Source organism: Gopherus evgoodei, chromosome 4 (assembly GCF_007399415.2).
Source record: "Gopherus evgoodei ecotype Sinaloan lineage chromosome 4, rGopEvg1_v1.p, whole genome shotgun sequence".
Classification (NCBI taxonomy): domain Eukaryota; kingdom Metazoa; phylum Chordata; order Testudines; family Testudinidae; genus Gopherus; species Gopherus evgoodei.
This window is the reverse complement of record NC_044325.1, coordinates 71194840-71216653: the sequence shown is the minus strand read 5'-3', so window position 1 is coordinate 71216653 and position 21814 is coordinate 71194840. Positions and strand designations below refer to the sequence as shown.

General features: G+C 42.8%; 1 protein-coding gene across 2 annotated transcripts in view; it reads left to right on the top strand.

The window, feature by feature from the left end:
• SLC39A9 (solute carrier family 39 member 9) overlaps window positions 1-8710 on the top strand; it is a 28924-nt gene extending 20214 nt beyond the window's left edge. For both annotated transcript variants that reach the window (XM_030559702.1, XM_030559703.1), the window contains 3 exons: window positions 318-403; window positions 5702-5836; window positions 8086-8710. In XM_030559702.1, the coding sequence (XP_030415562.1) occupies window positions 318-403; window positions 5702-5836; window positions 8086-8316 (452 nt within the window). In that variant the 3' untranslated portion in view covers window positions 8317-8710. The remainder of the gene's footprint in view (window positions 1-317; window positions 404-5701; window positions 5837-8085) is intronic.
• Window positions 8711-21814: the final 13104 nt, after the last annotated feature.

Here is a 21814-nt window from a genome sequence, read left to right as displayed (position 1 = left end):
TTATATTAGGACATACCAAAGACTGAGCAGACTCAGTGTGAAATCTTTGCGCTATTGAAGTCAGTGGCAAAACTCCCATTGACTTCACTAGGGCTAGGATTTTGCCCTCAAACCTCAGAGTGGCTCAGGAAAGGAATGGGGAAGCAAGTCAGAGAGCAGCTGGGTTAGTATTAAGGGTTTTTTGTAAGTAAGGGAAATTATTTTTAAAGCAATATACAATTTTATATTGGTAGCCAATGGAAAAATAAGTAAACCTTGTGATGTGTATAAATAATCACTGAACTCTTATGCACTCTTTTGGCTTTCTACCCATTAAGCTGATGGTGTTGCATTGGGTGCCGCAGCTTCTACTTCTCAGACCAGTGTCCAGTTAATAGTGTTTGTTGCAATTATGTTACACAAGGTAAGTCCAGATAATAAATTCATACTTTCTTTTTTTAAAGGAAAGTCGATTTCTACTGCATGTAGAAGGAGTTAATTATTTGGGTTTCTTGCTTGAGTTAACCTCAGTATGTGGAGCTGCAGTGAAGTGATCGGGTGGTAATACAAAATAAGGGATTGGAGAACACAAGTATAATATTGGGTGGCTATGGGTATCAAAGGAAGCTATATCCAGTCAGTCTCAGTAGGGGAGGATACATTTCATCTGTTCATTGACAAACCCAACCCCCTGCTGCCCAAACAACTGACTGTGACCTACAAAAATGGAGGAGAGAGAGAAAGGAGAACAGTATATTTACGGGAGGCAATGTAGCAGCCACACTGTTGCAGCAGCACAGCTGCACCTTGTCCGGTGAAGATTCTCTGTGCTGATGGGAGAGTGCTCTCCTGTTGGCATAATTACTCCACCTCACCGAGAGGTGGAAGCTATGTCAGCGAGAGAGTGTCTCCCGCCAACATAGTGCAGTGTGGACACCACTTTAAGTTGATGTAACTTGCATGGCTTTCACACCTCTGAGCAACGTAAATTACATTGACTTAAGCAGTAGTGTAGACCAGCCCCTAGGGATACTTGAAGAAGCCCTGGGAATATGGCAAGGGGTACTTATGTAGGTTATGTTAAAAGTATGGAAAACTGTTTCCTCCTGCTAGGATTCATTTCTATCTGTATGTGTGGTTCTCAGTGCTCTGGGAACAATATATACATATTACTCCTGGGGAAATTCTGTGCCAAAAAATTAAAAATTCTGTGCACAGTATTTTAGAATTTTCCTTATTTTATTTGTTAAAATTACATAATATAATCATACTATTTCAAAATACCCATCAGCAAGTGTGTCTGTAACAATACAGACAGCACAAAAGATCCAGGAAATGTTTTTTGACAAACAGATTTCTTACTAGGTGTATTAGCACATCTATATGGCTCCACAGAACAGACAGCAATAATGTGTCCATGTATGTCAAGCACAGAAGACTTTAAGGGTATGTCTACACAGCAAAGAAATGCCATGTCAGCCAACTTAGGCTCACGGAGCTCAGGTTTGGGGGCTCTTTAATTGGTGTGCAGACTTTCGGGCTTGGACTAGAGCCAGAGCCCTGGGACCCTTCCATTGGGTTGCCACGTGTCTGGTTTTCAACCAGAACATCTGGTCAAAAAGAGACCCTGGTGACTTCGGTCAGCACTGCTGACCAGGCTGTTAAAAGTCTGCTTAGTGGTGCAGCAGGGCAGGCAGGCAGGCTTCCTGCCTGGCTCCCAGGAAGAAGCTGACATGTCCATCCAGCTCCTAGGCGAAGGGGTGGCCATGGGCACTCCACATGCAGCCCCCACCCTGAGCGCCAGCTTTGCAGCTCCCATTGTCCAGGAACTGGCCAGTGGAAGGTGCAGGAGCAGTGCCTGAGGGCGGGGGCAGCACATACGGGCAGGGGCAGCATGCGGAGCCCCCTAGCCCCTCCACCTAGGAGTCGGAAGGACATGCTGGCCACTTCCTGGGAGCCACCTGAGGTCAGTGCCGCCCAGAGTCTGCATGCCAAAACCCCTCCTGCACTCTGAACCCCTTGGACCTAACCACCCCCTCTCACACCCAAACTCGCTCTCGGAGCCTGCACCCCAAACCTGTGTGCCAGCTCTGAGCCCCCTCCTGAACCCAAAATCCCTCTTGGAGCCCGCTCCTCCGCCTGCACCCAAACTCCCTCCTGGAGCCTGCACCCCGCCTTCCTGCCCCAGCCAGGCGCTCCTTCCCGCATACTGAACCCATCATTTCTGGCCCCACCCTGGAGCCCATACCCCTTCCCATACTTCAACTCCCTGCCCCAGCCCAGAGCCCCCTCCCACACTCCAAACCCCTCAGCCCCAGTCCCAAGCCCACTCCTGCACCCCAAATCTCTCAACCCTAGCTCCACCCCAGAGACTGCACCCCCAGCCGGAGCCCTCACGACTGCATCCTGGTGAAAATGAGCAAGTGAGCGAGGGTCGGGGAGAGCAAGCGACGGAGGGAGAGGGGATAGAGTGAGTGGGGACATGGCCTCAGAGAAGGGATGGGCTCTTGGGGCAGGGAGCAGGGCAAGGGGTTCAGTTTTCTGCATTTAGAAAGTTGGCAACCCCACCCTCCCATCCTGCAGGGTCCTAGAGCCTGGGCTCCAGCCCAGCCCAGCCCAGACATCTACACAGCAGTGAAACAGCCCCACTACACCCAAGACCTGTGAGCCCAAGTTGGTTGGCATGGACCAGCTGCGAGTTTTTCTTTGCTGTGTAAACATACCCTTAAGGGCAGTACATCCTTAGGAGTGAAGTTAGGCCATGATTTGGCACAGCACTTAAATATGTCCATAAAGTTCAGCGCCTGAGTATCCCCAGTGAAACTAATGCTTTGCCAGATTGGGGCCTTAGTGAGTGGCATGGTTTAGTAGTACTCAGCATGTCACCATATAGTCACTGGACTAGAATTGAAATTGTTGCAGACAATAGATTGGACGGGCAGTGGGTGTGAAGGGTCCAGCATGGGAGTGGCCGAGTGCAGGCTACTGGCTACATGGAGGTGGGGGATCCTGCTGCCCCCATCCCCTCCCAGGGACACGGATGCAGTGGTAAGGCTGCATCCCACCCTGACACAGCACAAGGGCCGGGCTTGCCACAAAAACACCATGCAGCCCTGCCCCTCCATGCCGGCACACCATGATAGTGAGCGAGAGGGACAGAGTCTCACTCTCATACGTGCCCAGCCCTGCTGCCCGATCCAGGTGTGGGGGAAGCAGGCTCTGTCCAGCAGGAACTAAGTGTGGAGGGGTTTAGGTGGGAGGTGGGAGGGTTCTGTGTGGAACAGTCTGGGTGCAGGTGTGTGGGGGGATCTGGATTCATAGGGACTCCTTGGGGGGTTCCGGATGCAGGGGGAATTGGACTTTGTGGGGGGGGAGGCAGCAGGTGAAGGTGGTTGGGGTTCATCGGGGGGGTCTGGGTGTCATGGGGATAGGGCTCGGCCAGGAGGTCTGGGTGCAGGGGGTGTGGGGGTCCAGGTATAGCTGGTTGGGGCTTAGTGGGGGTGGGGGGACCTGGGTGCTGGGGACTTGGCGGGATGGTTCAGGTGCAGGGGGATGGGGCTTGTCAGGGTAGGAGGTTGAGTGCAGGAAGCTCAGGGGTGGTGTAGGTGCAGGCATGGGGGTCAGGATACAGAGGGGTGGAGCTCAGTGGAGCATCTGGGGTTGAGTGGATGGGGGCAACTACCTGTACAGTGATCCCTTCTCCCCATGGCTGGGGAGCCATGGGGGCAGGAAGCGTGTGTGTGTGTGCACGCATGTGTGTAGCCCTCTGCAGCTTGGGGCGGTTCCTGGAAGTGGGCTGACCCATCCCCAGCTACTCCATCCAGGGGAAGAGGAAATCCTGTCATGTCCCCCCGCAGCCTAGCCGGGGCTAGCAACTGGAGCACAGCACAGGGTAGGAGCCACCGGCCAGGGCATCCCCAGCTCTGCCCCTTTCCAGCTCTGGGCACACCATGATGGTGAACAAGAGGGACAGAGTCTTTCATGCATGCCCAGCCTCGCCCACCAAGGCAGTGATTTATGTTTCCCCCGGCTGTTCCTGATGCCCAAATCAGACTCACCTGCTTGGAACTGCTGCCTGGAAGGGACACGTGAATCAGTTATTCTGCAGGAGACATTAATTTCTGCACAGAATTCCCCCAGGAGTAACGTATTAAGAGGTCTGCAGTCATTTTTCATCATTAAAGGGTGACTCTGAGATTGATAGGGTTACAGCATTGCAGACGTCTGAAGCAAAATTGAATTCAGTTCCTTATACTGTAATAAGTGTTTTGATACGTCTTCTGCCAATAAAGAAGAAACACCAAACTCCAAAGTTGGGGCAGTAGCCTTTCAATTTCCCATTAATACCACATTAAACATGTATTTGTTCAGACCTTATTTGTAAATGGTATGGAAAAGATTTATTGGATCTAGTTTTCAAATACCTCAAGCACACAGTTGCACACCTAATTTGTATGTGCAGTTATTGCAACCTACTGTAATCACAGTAATTAGTCATGCAGTTTGTTCAGACCTTTTGCCTATGTAGATTCATGCCTAAAGTGTTTGAAAAATCAGGTGTGCTGTGTTTTCACTTTTCACTTGTATAATAAGTGATATACATGGTAACCATGTTCTGGGATGACAACATTGAGGCCAAAAGCCACAGTGTTTTATAGGTCAGGATCTGGTTATTACAAAGTAAAGGGGAAGCGAACACTTATTATTCTGACATTTTAAAATTTTTATTAACAATATTTTAAGTGTACAGTAAATATTTTTTAAATGCATGAAGAAAACTTTTTATAAAAGTGGGTTTTCAATGAGATGCTGAAAGAATTTTTAAAAAATTGAATTTTTTCTCTTCCTTACTCTTTCCACAATTACTACTACTCTTTTCCCCACATATTTCCTTTCCCCACCTATATGTCCCTTCCTGCAGATCGACAGCTTCTCCTGCAGGCAGCTGCAATATATTTTAATTTACATTGTGTTTCAAAACTGAATTGGGAAGGAAAGATTGGGATTGTCCTGATGTAACCACGAATCTGATAGTTCTTGTGGCTTGTACGGAAGGGACTGTACTGATGGAAGAGGGGAAGTGGTGTCTGGTCGTGCTTCCACTGAAGTCAGTAGCAAAGCTCTCATTGATTTTAGTTGGATCAGAATTGGGCCTGAAGGAGGGAAATACATCAAAAAGATTGTTCATCTTTTACTGACAGTTTGACAGCCCCTTTTTTCTTTGCTTTGATGGCATTTTTTCTTTTTTCATGTAAATGCTGGAATTTTTCCTCCCTTGGCTGAAGAAAAGTCACTTAGGAGGCATATTTGTTTCTTGCAGGTAGCCTAAGAATTCTGATTACAAGAGTTGATCAGAACAAATTTTGATTACCAAAGCGAGTCGGAACAAAAGGGTTGTAGTTACTGATCAAATCAGTGCAGTAATGAAAATTCTGGCATTCAATAATAATACGTTGATTCATATGCTGTATTGTTGTTATGAAATAACTGTCCAGTGATTATGCAAATAAGATAACCAGAACCAAAAAGAATGCAGAGAGTGGCATAACTGTTCTAGCTCAGTAACTGTAGAGCATCCCTGCACTCTAGTTGGAAATATTCCACTTCAGTATAGTTAGTAGGAATAATACATATTTACCACAACTTTTTTTGTCTTTGGACATCTTAAATTACAGGGAATCCTAGCCAAGCAGATATTGCACTGACTATTGTTCTTTTACAGGCACCAGCTGCCTTTGGCCTGGTTTCCTTTCTAATGCATGCTGGGCTGGAACGGAATCGAATCAGAAAGCACCTGCTGGTCTTTGCATTGGCAGCACCTGTTTTGTCAATGGTGACATACTTAGGGCTAAGCAAGGTAAATGTTTGGGATTTAATTTTGCCGGGAGCTTAGCAATTGGACTTGGGGGGCATGGAGCTTCTTACTGGGCTTGTAGAACTCCAAACTGCTTCACCCACCGCCAATACATTTTTCCATACTATCTGCTGTAGCTGGGACTTTCCCCACCATATAGTTACAAGTTTATGAACAAAATTCTCAAAAAAGGAAGCTTCTGTTTGTTCTAACTAAACAAAAAATACTTTCCCACAATTCTGTGGCAGTTGAGTCTGCCATACAATTGTGTTGGGGAATCTAAGTTTTCATTTTAAGAAGCTAAGTTGCCCTGTAAGTTTCATTGTAAGAAGCTAACCTGACAAATGCATATGATTGCTTTGTTGATCTCCTGAGTCTGCAAGCAGATATGCTGAAACAGTAGGTCTGACATGTGGGGATGTATCTCCATTCTCCTTGAAGGGGTTTTACCTCTGAAACATGATGATAATTTAAATCTTAACATTAACGGTTACAGTGCTGATAATTTTAGTGGAAACATTTAATTGTTGTGTGTATCCATCTGTACTGGATTCAATGGAAGATATTGGGGCCGTGGTGTGGCTGTCACTGTCAAGGGGTTGTGAGTTCATGCCCCAGCTCCTTGAATCCCCTCCATGGTGCCCAAAGCCTCAAACAGCTCCTGGGAGCTCAAACTCAAATCATCTCCCTTTCCTTCTATGGTGACAAAGGCCCCAAATGCTGCCCAAAGCTTCCAGCTTTCCCCCTTGACAACTTCTTATATTGTCAATACAAAAATCTGCAGCACATCAAAACTGTAGGTGAAGCATACCATATACAGTATTTAATATTAAAACATAGTATCACAAGGGACACCGTACTTCTAGTAAGGTAAAAAAAAAAATCTCAAGTTTTGAACATACACTGTAAATTTTGCAGCATTATCAAGTATCACTTAGTTCAGCATTGGTGTGCATTCAAAGTAGAGGCTTTGCTGCAGAACTTTGGTCCAGATCATGACAGAGTCCCTGGGACTTTGCTAATGCTTCACATTTACATGGTGCTTTTCATCCAGACAATCCATCTCCTTTAAAAACATGAGTCATTAAATCTCACAACTGTCCTGTAAATCAAGCATAGAAAACAGGCTGAGTTGCTAGTAAAGCCAGGAACAGGAAAACTAGGAATCGCAACTCCCAGGTGCACTGGTATGACCATTAGACAACTTGCCCACCCTAAAGATTTGGATTTTTGACTATAGCAGTTCAAACATTCAAAGTGATCTGTACCTAAACATTTGAGCAGCATTTTAGAAGAATAGGGAATTGGGGAAGCAGAAATAATTATGGAGCTAGTGCAGTTGCAGATGTAAAGAATTAACCTCTACTTGCCAATGTTGGCTTCCTCTCCTATGTCAGAGGGATAGGTTGAGACTATACCAGGGAATAAGATCACAGCGATAAATGGGAGCTTGACCAAAGAAGGACCTTAAAAATGAATGGACAGATTTTGCATTTTATTACCTATGGTTATGTGTAGTGTGATCGTAATCGTGGTGTGGCAGAACCTCTTCTATAAGTGACATACTAAAGTAAAATGAATAGAAGGATCCTTGATCATTCTTAACATGTTAGACACATCTCATGTTTGTAATAATTTTGTATAGAACCCCTGGAACATGCACAGTGCTCGCTGTGCTTACAGTGTAAATACTGCTGGGTGGGCATCTATTACCTGAAATCTGATCTCATTGAAATGAGTAGCAAAACTCACATTGACACAGTGGGAAGAGAACCAGGCCTTTAAAGACTTGAGGTCATCTTAAAATCTAGTCATTTAAAAAAAAAAATTAACTTCACTGTGTGAGCGCCAAATTTTATGGTTTTACAATTTAATTTTCCTATTTTAAAAAGTATATTTTGCTTCTCTGTTGCTGTGTGAAAGACTCACACGAATGGGATAACTGACTATATAAGAGAAACAGTTCAATTTACGATACACACAATACTGCCAAATGCACAAAGTAAACTGGAAAAAATATATTTAATTCCTCTGATCTTATAATGTCAGATGCTACTTGAAAGTATAAGTCGTTAAAACATTTTCAGACACAAGTGTGGTATCTTTTTTTAAAAAAGATTATCGCTTTGAAAGAATGATTGTTGATCAAATCATAATGAAGTTGGAATGTTAAGGGTTTTTTATTTATTTGTTGAATCTGTTGTAGTTTGGATTCATTTTCACTCTTCCCCCCTCCTTTTTCTCTTTCACAGAGCAGCAAAGAAGCCCTTTCAGAAGTCAACGCCACTGGAGTTGCCATGCTTTTCTCTGCTGGGACTTTCCTTTATGTTGCCACAGTGCATGTCCTCCCAGAGGTAGGAGGAATGGGGCATAGCCACAAACCTGAATCAACAGGTGGGAAAGGACTCAGCCGCCTGGAGGTGGCAGCCCTGGTCCTTGGCTGCCTTATTCCTCTAGTTTTGTCCATCGGGCACCAGCACTAAAGGTTCAAAGTCACTGTTCTCCTTGATCTTGTATGAGCAGTAAATGTCAGCTGCTCTTTTCATCGTTGTCTCTCTTACCCCATTATCCACCCCATCTGCACTGTGGAGTTCAGAGGGAAGCTTGATTCCAACATGAAGAATTCTGGAAAAACTTTTAGTGTAGCAAAATGTACTTTGGCAGCCGGACATAAATTCTGTGTAATTTTCTTTTCTGAAGACATTTGATATTTTAATTTTGATTTCTGGCCCCTATTCTCAGGGAAGATGGAATTTGAATTTTAAAAAAGGTGAGTGGGGAAGAATTTAATGGCTCATCATGAAATTGCAATCACCAAAGTATTCTGTAACTCAGCGTTCACAGCTGAGAATAAAACAATGGATGGATGCCTTTTAATATGTGGAAATCTTCTTGCCAGTAGAATAGGGGAACCTCCCCTACAATTTTTTTATGTTGTCCTGACATATGTGACTGATCCGTGTAATATCAATGACACAAGCCTTGCTGTAAAGATGCAGTGCTCAACATTCTGGTTAATGCACTTGTTGCAAAAGACAAGAAATGTGGATTGGAAGAAACATTATTGGACAAAGATTAGAGCAAGTCCAGGATATGAGAATTCAGCTAGTTAAGTAGGTGGAGATGACTTTTGCATTGCATTCCCTGGATTAACACAAAGGAAACAAGGAAGTCCTAGAAACAAGGAAATACTCTGTTTTTACTTGGTTTATGCAATGGCTTGTTACATTATTTAACAAAAAAGAGAAACAAAGCACACTTTGGAAGTGGATCTCCCATCATGTCTGTAAAGAGTAGCAACCAAAACTGTAGAGACAGTTAGGAATCTGGCACCAGGGCTGCACTGCTTCTATCCTTGGGAGACACATACACAGTGTCTTTTTAAATCAAACCGTTCAGGGTTCTGAGTGGAGATCTGATGAAGATGGGTTTTGAGGGACCAGAGAACTATACTAGCTCATTTACAAAGGGCTTAAACTAGTGGTCTGTTTTTTTTTCTTTCATTAAATAAAGAATATTAAGGTTAACGAAACAAGATCTCTGGTTAAATACTCATACTCTGGGTATATTGGCAGGTGGACGGTGTGTCTAAACTAATTTACTGCTCTGCTCTGCTAAATCTTCATACCAACAAGCAAGAAGCATTTTGTTTTTTGTTGAGAACCTATTAAAATCACACCTTTCTCCTTTCGGAATCTTGCAATCCACCACCTCTTGATTATGGTTGGTTGTAGTGATGCTCCTCTGGGACTCAGTCCATTGCAGCTTAATGATAAACGATACTCTCTTTATCAAGACATGCCTTCTCTTGTCAGGCAGTGTTTTTGTTTAATTATGCAAGAAATGGTACGTTTTAATAACTGTAGTGCATACAAATTCAGAACAGTTGACATGCACTGATTGAAAACACAACTCTTTGTTTTACAAAAATTGCTTTTATGCTGCATCCGTTTTAAGCCCTAGTCTGACTCTATCTGCACTTCTTATGTATAATATTGCCAAAATGTTTTTGTTTAGTCATTTTCATTGTTTGAAACAAATCTTCAAAGCTTGAAATCACTGCTTTCTGAAGGAACGTATTGTCTCCTTGTGAAAGAGAGTCTTCTTCCCTCGCCATCTGTTTCTTATGGTACACAGGCCATCATGGCTCTGACTTCTTTACTTCATTACATCCTCATTATCTTCTAGCTCAGCAGTGGGTATCAGCATGGCTCTTAGAACAGGATTTATTAGTTTAATTAGTGAACACTCTGTTCAGTGGCTTTGTAGCAGCACAAAAACAGTAATCCACGATCAGATTTTAACAGTGGTGACTGCTTTTTTGTTTTTTACCGTTAGAAAGTTGGATTTGAAAATCAATGCAGAATTATTAGAATGTAGAAGACCTTCCCACAAGACTAATTATTTTAAGGTAGATAAAATATTAGACCTAAACCATGGTACATGAAACTAGGCCTGTAAAAAGCTGTTGTGTTCTGAAAAGCAATAGCAAAAATAGCACCACCTAACTGACTAAATCTATTCCCTCTATGTATTTAGTCATGCCTAGTTTCTCAAGAGACAAATACAAATCTACTTCCGTTAACTCTGAAAAGCCAACACAGCTCAGCTAGAGAGCTGGATTCTGTTCCCTGTGCACCACCACAATTGTGGAACTGTTTGCAATGACAAACGTGTGTAAATCCACTGAAGGCAGTGATGGTGCACAAGTGTCACTGAGAGCATAATTGGGCTTATAGAACCTTTTTGACAGGTGGTGGTGACAGGCAACATACAACATACAAAGAATCCTGCTCTTCGACCTCTTGGTAAATTTGCAGGGCTGGCAGTTATGAAAAAACACCAATTGTATTTGTAAACTGAGCAAATCTGATCTGTAGTCATTGGCAGAAAATGAAAATGGAACCTCCTTGGTGACACTTCTGCAGTTATATTTTGGGGTAGAACCACACTTCAAGTTTGCTTCCATTTTTCCCCAGCATGTGCTTATGGTTATCTTTCAACATCTGTGGTTCAGCTTCAGCCATCAGAAACCCATACATCCACTTTTACTGTCCCATTTACCATCTTTTCCTGCCAGTCTGCAGTATTCAGCCAGAACCTTTCTCTGTGGACCGTTGCTTATTGAGGAGGAGACATTTGACCAAATCTCTCTCCCCTGCTGACAGAGATTCTGGCAGGTTTACCGTAGTGATAATTGTCTTCCTGTTGGCATTGCTAAGAGGGTTCTGTCAGACTTCTTGCCACGGACATGTCATAAGATAAAGTCTCCAACTTCTGGGCCAATTGCCAGTGATGATAACGCTCGGTTTAGTATTGTACAAACTAAGCTTGAGAGGCCAGAACATTAAGCGTTATTGGCCAACATATAACAGTGCAAGAGTCTGAAAAGGGTTCACAAATTAAAATGTCTACAAACAAAATGGGGACAGAAGGCCCAGTAATGTGCAATTTTCACTTCGCAGTTTGACGAAGTGGCATAAGATTTGTTTTTTCCTGTCCACTTTGAACTAGCTTAATTTTTTTGGCTGCCTTAATGGTATATATCTGTTGAACTGTTGTTTAAACTTATATGGCTGAGACTGCTGCAGTTAACAAGGGAATTGGGGGTTATCAGAGAGATGCATAGCAGAATGTAAAGTTTCGTTGTGAATATAGCGGAATGTAAAGTTTTGAGTGCTTGTTCATGTCCATTCCAATCAGGTGTACAATGGCCATGAGCCACAGGCAATGCCGGTACTGCTGGCAGCAGCACTGCCAACAGAAGTGCCAGCACTGCTGTTGCCCCTTATAGCTCTGGCACCGACCCTCCTGTCAGTGGCGCCGCCAACAACTATAGCTTCGATTCCACTGGCGTTGATGATATTGGCACCGCTGGAACCAGTAACTTCAGCACCTGCCTCAGCACCGATATTTCTGCCTCCAATGGGCCCGGCATTGCATGCTGTGGAATACGATGTGTTGCGAGACCCATGGGGTGCTGAAGGGAGTGAGCAGGGTCCGCTGCCAGGCCTTTCCTCCTCATCCTCTCCGGATGCAGCGGTGGCAGGGATGTCGACTGCTCCAGCTCTGGAAGATAACAGGGCACTCCAGCAGCTCTTACACCGTGCTGCCCAGAACCGGGGCATACAAGTGGAGGAGGTGGTGGAGGAATCAGACCCAGTCACAGAAGCTGGGGTCTGCCACAGGGTTCTGGTCGTCTCTACAATCGTCTTTATTAAAAGCAAGGCGACACAAAAGGAACCAGGGGGTGTGAGGATGTCAGGCTTGCTGGAGGCCGAAATATTGGTGCCGAGGCAGGTGCTGAAGTTGCTGGTTCCGGCGGTGCCAATATCATCAATGCTGGTGGAATTGAAGCTGTAGTTGTCGGCGGTGCTGCTGACAGGAGGGTCGGTGCCGGGGCTGTAGAGGGCAACAGCAGTGCAGGTGCTTCTGTTGGCGGTGCCACTGCTGGCGTTGCCTTCAGCTCATTACAACCCCCGTGACCATTGTACGCCAGGTTGGAATGAATATGAACAACACATCTCTAAGAACAACAGTTACAAGAAGGTGAGTAACCATTTTTTGCCTCAGGTGACCAAATCTATCCTAATTTTAGTTCACTATAGTAAATTATTTTCTTTCAACATAAGATTTCAGTTAAATATGAGTTGGGGTGAAAACATCTCTGATCATACCTCCATCCTCCCTCTTTATCTGCCACAATAAAATCAATTATCACCATCTCTTGTCAGTTTCCATTCCTCAGGAAACTTAGTTGCAAATAAATTCTTCATTACTCTTCCATTTTTGTCTGTAATGTCCCTCCTTATATAGGCTTTCAGTTGTAATGGGGGTGGAAAATAGGTACACCCAGACAATACTATCTGATTGGCTTGCATTTTTCTCTTCTTTTTCCAAATCCTACCCCCAAACCAGAGCTCTCCACATCAGCCAATTTATCAGATCCTGATGGTTGAGTTGATACTAAGAATCAGTTAGGGTTACATCTGTGTTAGTCCCAATGAGTTCAGCTATTTCATTGACTGTTCTGATTTCAGTCTTCCTCGTATTAAAGGCAAAATATTTTTTCAGTACCTGATGACAACTGTGATACAGGAGCCTCCTTTATATTTACAGATGTGAGAATGGCAGGGCACTCACACCAGAATAAAGATATTTTGATGGCTGCTCCGTGTATTGTAAGTTGGCCATGAATTAAGCACGAGAACCTAGTGTCTACATCTGAGCTTCAAAGAGTGCTCCTGCGTGGAATATCGTAAAACTTTAACGTTATCCAAGAGACCCAGGAGAACCACAGTATTTGTTCAGGAACTACTGTAGAGGCTGGTGATTGTCTTACAGGATTTCTTGGCAGTGACTAACTTTATGCTGTTATTGTCAACTATACTCAGAATAACATGGAAAGGCTATGGAATAAGTATGTTGCTGTTGCTCTCTTCTACGTTGTCTCCTTGATCATCCTCAGGAAATCTGAGGGGAGGAGTTTGGTTGCTTTTGTCTATGGAGTTGTGGGGAACCTGTCCAATGAATTTCAGATTCGAACTTTTAAAAATATCAGCTTTCCTCATTTTCCTTTGGTTGCATCTTCCAGAAGCTCAGGCTTTCCAGGGAATAAAATTGCCTGGTTACTGCAGTTAAAGTGACTCAGCGTACTGAGCTGTAATTTTAATGTCTTTTCAAAATCATTTGTACACATGAAATCATTCCATGAATGGCTGCCTTATCATTTTTTTGGTTTTTTCCACTTTAATTGTGAATGGTTAAAAAAAAATCATGTTGTTGGTTTTTTGATTTGTTTTATTATATTAAATTTTTATTAGGTGCAGTGTTTAAGAGTTGGCTTCTCATTTATCATATGAGGTTTTGTTAGAGACCATGTGAAGAGCAGTGGAACTTCAAAACAGTGCTGCTGAAGACCAGTGCATTTTATTTTTATGTACAGTAAAACCTTGGAGTTACGAACACCGGCGTTACGAACTGACCAGTCAACCACACACCTCATTTGGAACTGAAAGTACACAATTAGGCAGCAGCAGAGACTTTATTAAAAAAAAAAACATACAGTACAATGCTGTGTTAAACGTAAACTACTAAAAGGAAAGTTTTTTTAAAAAAAGTAAAACGGTTTGTGTTTGTTTCATTTAAATTAAGATGGTTAAAAGCACCATTTTTCTTCTGCATAGTAAAGTTTCAAAGCTGTATTGAGTCAGTGTTCAGCTGTAAACTTTGGAAAGAATCATAACATTCTGTTCAGAGTTACAAACAACCTCCATTCCCAACGTGTTCATAATTATGAGATTCTATTTTATAGGCATTCTGTTGGAGTACCCCACAGAAATTAAAGCTACAAGAGTAAGCTGATGAGAGGCAGACTGTCTGAGCTCTGTTACTGGGGCAGCCACAGAGAGCGTCTTTGCCCAAGATTCCCACAAGCCAGAAAGAAGTTGGGATTACAGTGAGGGGAATGAGAGTGGGTGTCAGGAGCAGTACTGCCAACCACAAGTATTCAATACTCATGAATTAGAGACCCCTGAAATCATGACTGGCTTAAAACTGACTTAAATATTAATAGTCACACTGGCTTTTTTCCTGTTTCTGATTTTTTGAGCCTCGAAGGGGAAATAGCCAGCCCTCAATTTGCGTGTGAGCATTGCAGATTTAAAAACAATAAATGCACAAGCAAAATGTAAGCCTCTCTGCTGGCTTCTGGAGGGGACTCTACTTTGCCTCGCCTCTCCTCACCTTTGGGCTGTGGAGAAGCTGCCATCTGATCTTCATCTCTCTGTGTACACCACATTCCCCTGCAGCCTAGTTTTCCATCTATCCTCCACATGCTCTTTCCCCCAGCACACAGGCCGTCACAGCACCTCTGTATCCCGCTCTGGCTCCTGGCATTCCCAATAGCAACAATGGAAGGCAGTGGCCATCTCTGCTAAGGGCAGCCTAAACTTCCTCTTTTCAATACTGTAGGGAAACAGGAGCCCTCTTAAATGAGGGCAGATTGTGACCATTTTGAAAAAGACTCCTTCCTGGGTTTCTCTTGAAAAGAATATATTTGCTGATGCACATATTTTCAGTTATAAAGGCTAACAGAAAATAACCTGTGGACCTACGTCCAAGAGATTGTCAGAAGTTTGAAGAGGTGTCAGAGAAGTTTTGTCATATGGTTTTTGAGCAAAAAGGTACAAAAAAGATGATTCACCAGGACATACTTCTTACAGATCTGCAGATTTAATGGGAGACCCTCAGAAAATTCAGTCCTTTTTCAGATTGTATGCTATGAACTTGGGGGAGGAGACACTATATTTGTCATACAAAATAGGTCAAATCCTTGCTTTAAGTGAAAACCTTAGTGCAACCTTAACAGTGGAGTCACAACCAACACCCCCAGGCTAACAGCTTGTTTTTATCAAACTTCAGTTTGGGGCCAGCTTTGACCTGAGTGACCCTTTGAAAAGGTAAGAAAATTAAAATGAAATGTTTGTATGCTGTGTACAACTAATCTGTATAATGTTAATGTTTGTTTTACAGTACCCTGAGTGGGTTAGCTTCTATAGAATACATTTTCCCTGCCCTGAAGACTTTACAATCTTCAGCCTTCAATTTGCAATGCAGGTTCCATACATGAGGACCCTTACATCTGTGCAACATCCCATAGAAGTCTAAGGGACTTTGTGCATAAGGTCTGAAGGTCCACATGCCAGGATCCAAACAAAAACATGCCTTTCTATTACAGGAGGTTACTGAGGCAACATGGATGTATATCTAATTTGTATATTGCATTCGTCGCCAGCCAGAGAGAACCTTTGATCCTTATGGCTCTTCCCAACCAGTAGGGTGATATATTATTCCTGCTGCCAACAATGCACAGTCCCCCCGTCCCACAGTCTTTGTTCTGCTGCTATTCTCCTGTTGCTCAAGCTGAGACTTGACGTGTGTTTTGCACAGTAGCTGCTTCTGTGCCCATAGCCAAGAATCTGTCAGCATTTCTTTTTGAAAAGTGAAACCTATCTCTGAAGAGATTTTATAACCTTTGTCCTGAATGTTAGTTATGTATTGGTTTTTAGTACATCACCCATTGCGGCAGCTCTGTAATAGTTAAAACCCATAGTTTTAGCGTAAGTCTCCATTTTAACTGTCTGCTGTTGTGCTTAAAAGTCCCATGTAAACAAATACGCTTTGCATTGTTCCTTAAAGCTCACTATACTTGGCTCTGAGCGGTGGAGAGAGAATGAAGTGTGTTCCACCAGCAAGGGATCCGCAACTAAAGATATGCCACTGACTATAAAACTCCAGAAATCATCATCATGAAGAACAACCCAGTAGATCTTAACTGCTGTAATGCAACCAAGTTAGGTGGCCTCTTAGGTAGTTGACTCCTAGACTATTCAGGACTAAAAGAGCCTAGTCAGTACCTTGAATTGCACCTAGAAACATCCAAGTCCATGTCTAAGGTAACTGCACTTAACCTGCATTGCAGTGATACAGATTAGGAGCATTGTACGGAGATCAGTGTTAAGTGAGGATGGGGCTGCATTCACTTGACCTCATGATAGGAGTCACTGCCAGCTTGAATCCCATCCTACAGAGTCAAACTTGATAAGCCTTTTTTAAAAAAGTGCTCAAGGGGTAAGTGTTTTGTGTGTTGCTTCACTAGTTTTTTAAACCCCTTTTCTATTTCATGCACCTAGCCACCAATGAGATAGGTGTAATATAAATACATACATTTCCAGAAGAATTGAGGGGAAATTAAGCTCTTGTAGGAAGTTCAGGTATAGCCTCTATTGTTAAAATACCTTGAAAGCACCACCCATTATATGCATTCCAAAGGTAAAGAATCTGCTCTTCAAAATTATTGTCATTAATTGGGTTAAAAAAAAATCATCCTGGGCTGAGAAAGTTTAGCAGTAACTAGACAAAAGAGGGGTTTCTTTCCTCCCATATCCCCTTTGGTTCAATCACTGCACACAACCTTGTCTGAGATGCTGCAACTTCAAAACTTACCGTATTTTAAAACCATTTTCCACTCCCCGCTCCACCGCAAGCAATAAACCCATGATATTCTGAACTAATTGTTTGAGGTGGTTGACTTTTCTGCTAGTTCAGCATAAAATTTAAAGCTGACTTATTCAGTTAGAAAAATGCATTTCTCCATGCAAACTTAAGTACAATAATGTATACTAATAATTTATTGCTATTGTCTATTCACCAGTGGGAGATCCAAGGTGAATTAGTGATTTTTGCAAATTAGCTAGTGAACAAATAGAAAGGTGACTCCAGGCTAAATGCTTGACAAAATTTACTTTGTTCTTTTAATTAACAATTGTAGCTCAGATTTAATTATTTATGATGCTTCATCATATAGTAGTAAATGTACTGTTAGACATCATTTTTATAAAATGCTCTGAGGAATGCAAGATCTAACCACTTGTTGAAATCATTACAGAGAGATGAGCAAGAAGAGACCACCTTTTTGTTACAATAGTTATTACTAGCAAGTTAACATTCCCTACCCCATAGGAGTTTAACTTATTGCAGTATTTTCTATAAATACAACAGTAAATGTTACATTTGTTTTGGGGGCAATCACTGGGCAATCATTGTACAAAGTATGTATATTCATGCAACAGCTGTATTTTTATCAACGTTTTTTCAGATGCTGTTAGGGCATGTGCACAGCAGGAAGAATGAGCTGAGCTGTTAGTTTGTGTCAATGTGCAAATTAAAACATATTACTGATGTGTGCAAGTCTTAACAAAATATCCCTCCAGCCAGAATTACAGCACGTTCTACCTTTTTATTTTTGGAGCATTTTGTCTGTTGCCTAAAGTATCTATACATTAACTATCAGCTATATTAGAAGGCATGATAAAAAAATGCCTTTTGCCTAAGGCTTGCAGGGACTACATAAACAATGAAAAGTGAGATAACAATGGCTAAAATCTAATATATAAAGAATTTAAAAATAAACCTAAAAAGCCAAACAATGTGAAATAATGGAGAAGAGTTAAGATATACAGTGTGTGTTTTGCACAATGTGTTAATTCAGTGATTCAAGTGATTATTTCAATGTGAATACAGTCTAAGTTGGAGTCCAGGGAACGCTTGTGATTTGCCTACTGGAATTTGGGGACAGAAAAAGGAGATACTGTTGCAATTAATGTGCTAGCCAACACCATTGCCACTAATCTGGTTTGTCTGTTATACTTGACAGTTATTAGGAGTTGACTTGAGAGCACCATCCCCAAATTGGTGAGGGTGACTGGAGAATAGCTAATTTGCCTGTGTTTAAGAAAGGGGAAGACAGTGATCTGGGCAATTGCAGGCCTGTTAATCTGCCCTCAGGAGTATGTAAGGATTTAGAAGAAATAGTGAAGGGAAGGAATAATTAAATTCATGGAGGTAAATGGTAAAGGGGATTTAATGCAACATGGGTTTACCAAAGGTACATCATGCCAGTGTAACCCGATTTCCTTCTTTGAGAAAGAGATTATTTTTTTTAAATTTTAGATTAGAGAAATGCAGTAGATCTAATATGCTTGGACTTCAGGAAAACAATTTACGCGGTACCCCACATGGTACTAGGGAAATTATTCATTACATATGGGAAGATATAGATCAGTACAAGAATTATAAGGCGATTAAGGAACTGGCTAAAGGGGAGAAGGCAATGGATTGTGCTGAAAGGTGAATTATCAGACTGGAAGGAGGTTACTAGTGGTGTTCCTCAAGGATAAGTCTTCGGACCAACCTTGTTCAGTATTTTTATTATTTATGTTGGCACACAAAGTAGGAGCATGCTAATGAAATGTGCTGATGGTACAAAGTTGGGTGGCATCAATGCAGAGAAGGATCAGAATATTGCACAGAAAAACCTGGATGCCCTTGAAGATGAGAGTGACAGAAATGGGATGAAATTCAATAGTATACAGTGCAAGGTCATGCTCTTAGGCTCTAATCAGAAGAATTTCTGCAAGAAGCTGGGGTCTCATCATTTGGAAGCAACGGAGGAGGAGAGAAACCTAGACGTGCAGATCCATCACAGGATGACAATAAGCCAACAATGTGATGTGGCTGTGAAAAAGGCAAATACATCCTGGGATTGCATCAGGTGAGGCATTTCTAGTAGAGAGAGAAACCTGTGCCTTGCCCAATGGCATTAATATAAGACCTCATTTGGAATATTCTGTACAATTCCAGTCACCCACATTAAAAAAAAGATGGATTTAAATTGTAACAGGTGCAGGGAAGAGCTACTAGGATGATGAGGGGATTGACTGAAGGGCCTATCTTATGAGAGGAGACTAAAGGAGCTTGGCTTGTTTAGCCCAACCAAAAGAAGGCTGAGAAGGGATATGATTGCTCTTTATAAATACATTGGGGGGGCATCTATTTAAATACCGGGGAGGGTGAAGAGCTTTTAAGCTAAAGGACAACATTGGCATAAGAACAAATGGATAAAAATTTGCCATGAACAAATTCAGGCTAGAAATTACAAAATGGCTTCTAACCATCAGAGGGATGAGCTTCTGGAACAGCCTCCTAATAGGAGATGTGGAAGCAAGCAACTTAATTAGTTTCAAGAGAGAGCTGGACACATTTAAGTGCAATTGTATGACAGGATTGCTTGTGATGGTAGGGGGCAGGGCTTCCAAGCTCGCCCTGTTTTCATGTCTTGTTTGTAAAGCTCATGTGTCAGGGTTTCAGCCAGCCAGGGATTTTTCCTCACCCAGTACTTTGTTTGTTCGTTTTTTCTTTAAATCTCCTTCCTCTGAAGCATCAGGAGTGGCCACGGCTGGAGATGGGACAGTGGGTGGGGAGGACCAGTGCCTCGAGGTGGCACTGAGCATTCTCTCTCTCTCTCGGCTGACTGGTTCTTGCTTGCAAGCTCATAGTCTAACTTATCGCCATATGTGCGGTCAGGAAGGAATTTCCCCCCAGGTCAGATCAGCAGAGACCTTAGGGAATTTTTGCCTTTCTCTGTAGTGTGGAGGAGCAGGTCACTTTCTGGGATTATCTGAGTATATTACTGTCATTTCCCTGCCATTACGGGGGCTGCAAGTGCTGGTGCACCACAAGCTTTCCTATTCTGTGCCTCTGGTACAGAATAGACGAGTCTCCTGTGAGCTGTATAACTTTAGTCTCATTTTGGTTGCTGAATTTAGTGTGCAGGGGTGCTGGTGGCCTGTGATGCACAGGAGGTCAGACTAAATCTAATGCAGCAGTTCTCAAACTCTGAGTAGGGACCCCAAAGTGGGTCGTTACCCTGTTTTAAGTGTTAAACTTGCTGGGGCCAGGGGCTGAAACCAAAAGTCCAAGCCCCACCACTCAGGGCTGAGGCCAAAGCCTGAGGGCTTCAGCCCTGGTGGCAGGGCTCAGGTTACAGCCCTCATAGGCTAAAGCTCTCAAGCTTCAGCTTCACCCCCCTCTGAGTGGTGGTGCTTGGGCTTCGGGACCCTTTCCTGGGGTCATGTAGTAATTTTTGTTAGATGGGGGTTGCAGTGCAGCGAAGTTTGAGAGCCCCTGATCTAGTAGTCTCTTTTGGCCTTCAGCTCTATGACTCTGACTGTTTCAATCTCTTCCCATAATGTTCATTCTGTTTTTAATAGATTTCCCTAACAAAATGCTAAGCTTAAGTTGGTGCCGTATGATTTTGCAACACATAGTGAGGAAAATCTGCAGGGGCTGGCAATTACTCTGTTTGGTTTTTAACTAGAAGTGTTTCAAATGTTTTGGGTATTTTCTGTTTCTAAGTGAGGAAGAGTGAGCTGAGGTAGATGTCAGCGAGGGAAGATATCCTCACCCTAGAGGCCACTTTCATAGCAAAGACACTAGTGCCGGCTGACCTGAAATGCAGGAATGAAACATCTAAGAGACGGGTAGAACCCCAGAATGCAGGTGGAGGTCAGCATGGTATTCAGGGAACAAGCCTTCAATATAGTCAAGTTCCTTATTGTTTAATGCAACCTGGCAGCCTTATGCTCCCTTTTTTGCTTCTTTATGATGGTTAAGGAAGGCTTGAAAGTTTTTTTTTTTTTTTTCCCTTGACTTAAGAATCTCATTGGGTATAGTTCACTCTTGTCCTCCCTCTTTCTGGAGGTCTACTTGGAAGTTCCAGAGATGTGGACTTGGGAGGTGTCATAAACAGAGTGTTAAGGGTTAATGTCTCTTATACCTGTAAAGGGTTACAAGCAGGAAACTGGACACCTGACCAGAAGACCACTCAGAAGACAAGATACTTTTAAATTCGGGTGGAGGGAAGTTTGGGTGTGAGTTCTTTGTTCTTGGGTTCTTCTCTCGGAGGGTCTGAGAGAGACCAGACATTACTACAGGCTCTCTAAGTTTCTTTTCATATAGTAAGTAAAACAGACGGTTTAGGCTTTTTAATTGTTTTACTCTATTTGCATTTGTGGATCTGGCTGGTTAACTTTTATATGTGTAGTTGCTGGGAATATTTTGATTTGTATTGGTACTGGTGGGAAGGTCTCTTTCTGGTGTCTGTAAGCTACAGGACCCTGTAATAGTTACATCTTGAAGTTACAGAGAATTCTTTACTTTTTCCTTTCTTTTATTAAAAGATTTCTTTTTAGAGAACCTAATTGATTTTTTTTGTTTCCCTTGTGTTATTCCAGGGGTTTGGGATAACTCACCAGGACGGGTGGGGGAGACCGGAGGAGGGAGTGATAAAATCTCTCTCTGTTTTCCTTGAATCTGTTTGCCTCTTTGTGAAAGGGAAGGGAGATGCTTCCCTATATGGTGATTTAAGAGGTTAGATCAGTATCTCAGAATAGCCCAGGGAGGGAAGTTCTGGGAGGGGGAAAGGTGGGGGAATGGTTTATTTCTCCTTGTTTTAAGAATCCAAGGGATCTGGGTTCCTGGGGTCCCCAGGGAAGGTTGGGGAGGTCAGAGTGCCCCAAAACACTATATTTTTGGGTGGTGGCAGCCTATCAGCTCTAAGCTGGTAATTAAGCTTAGGGA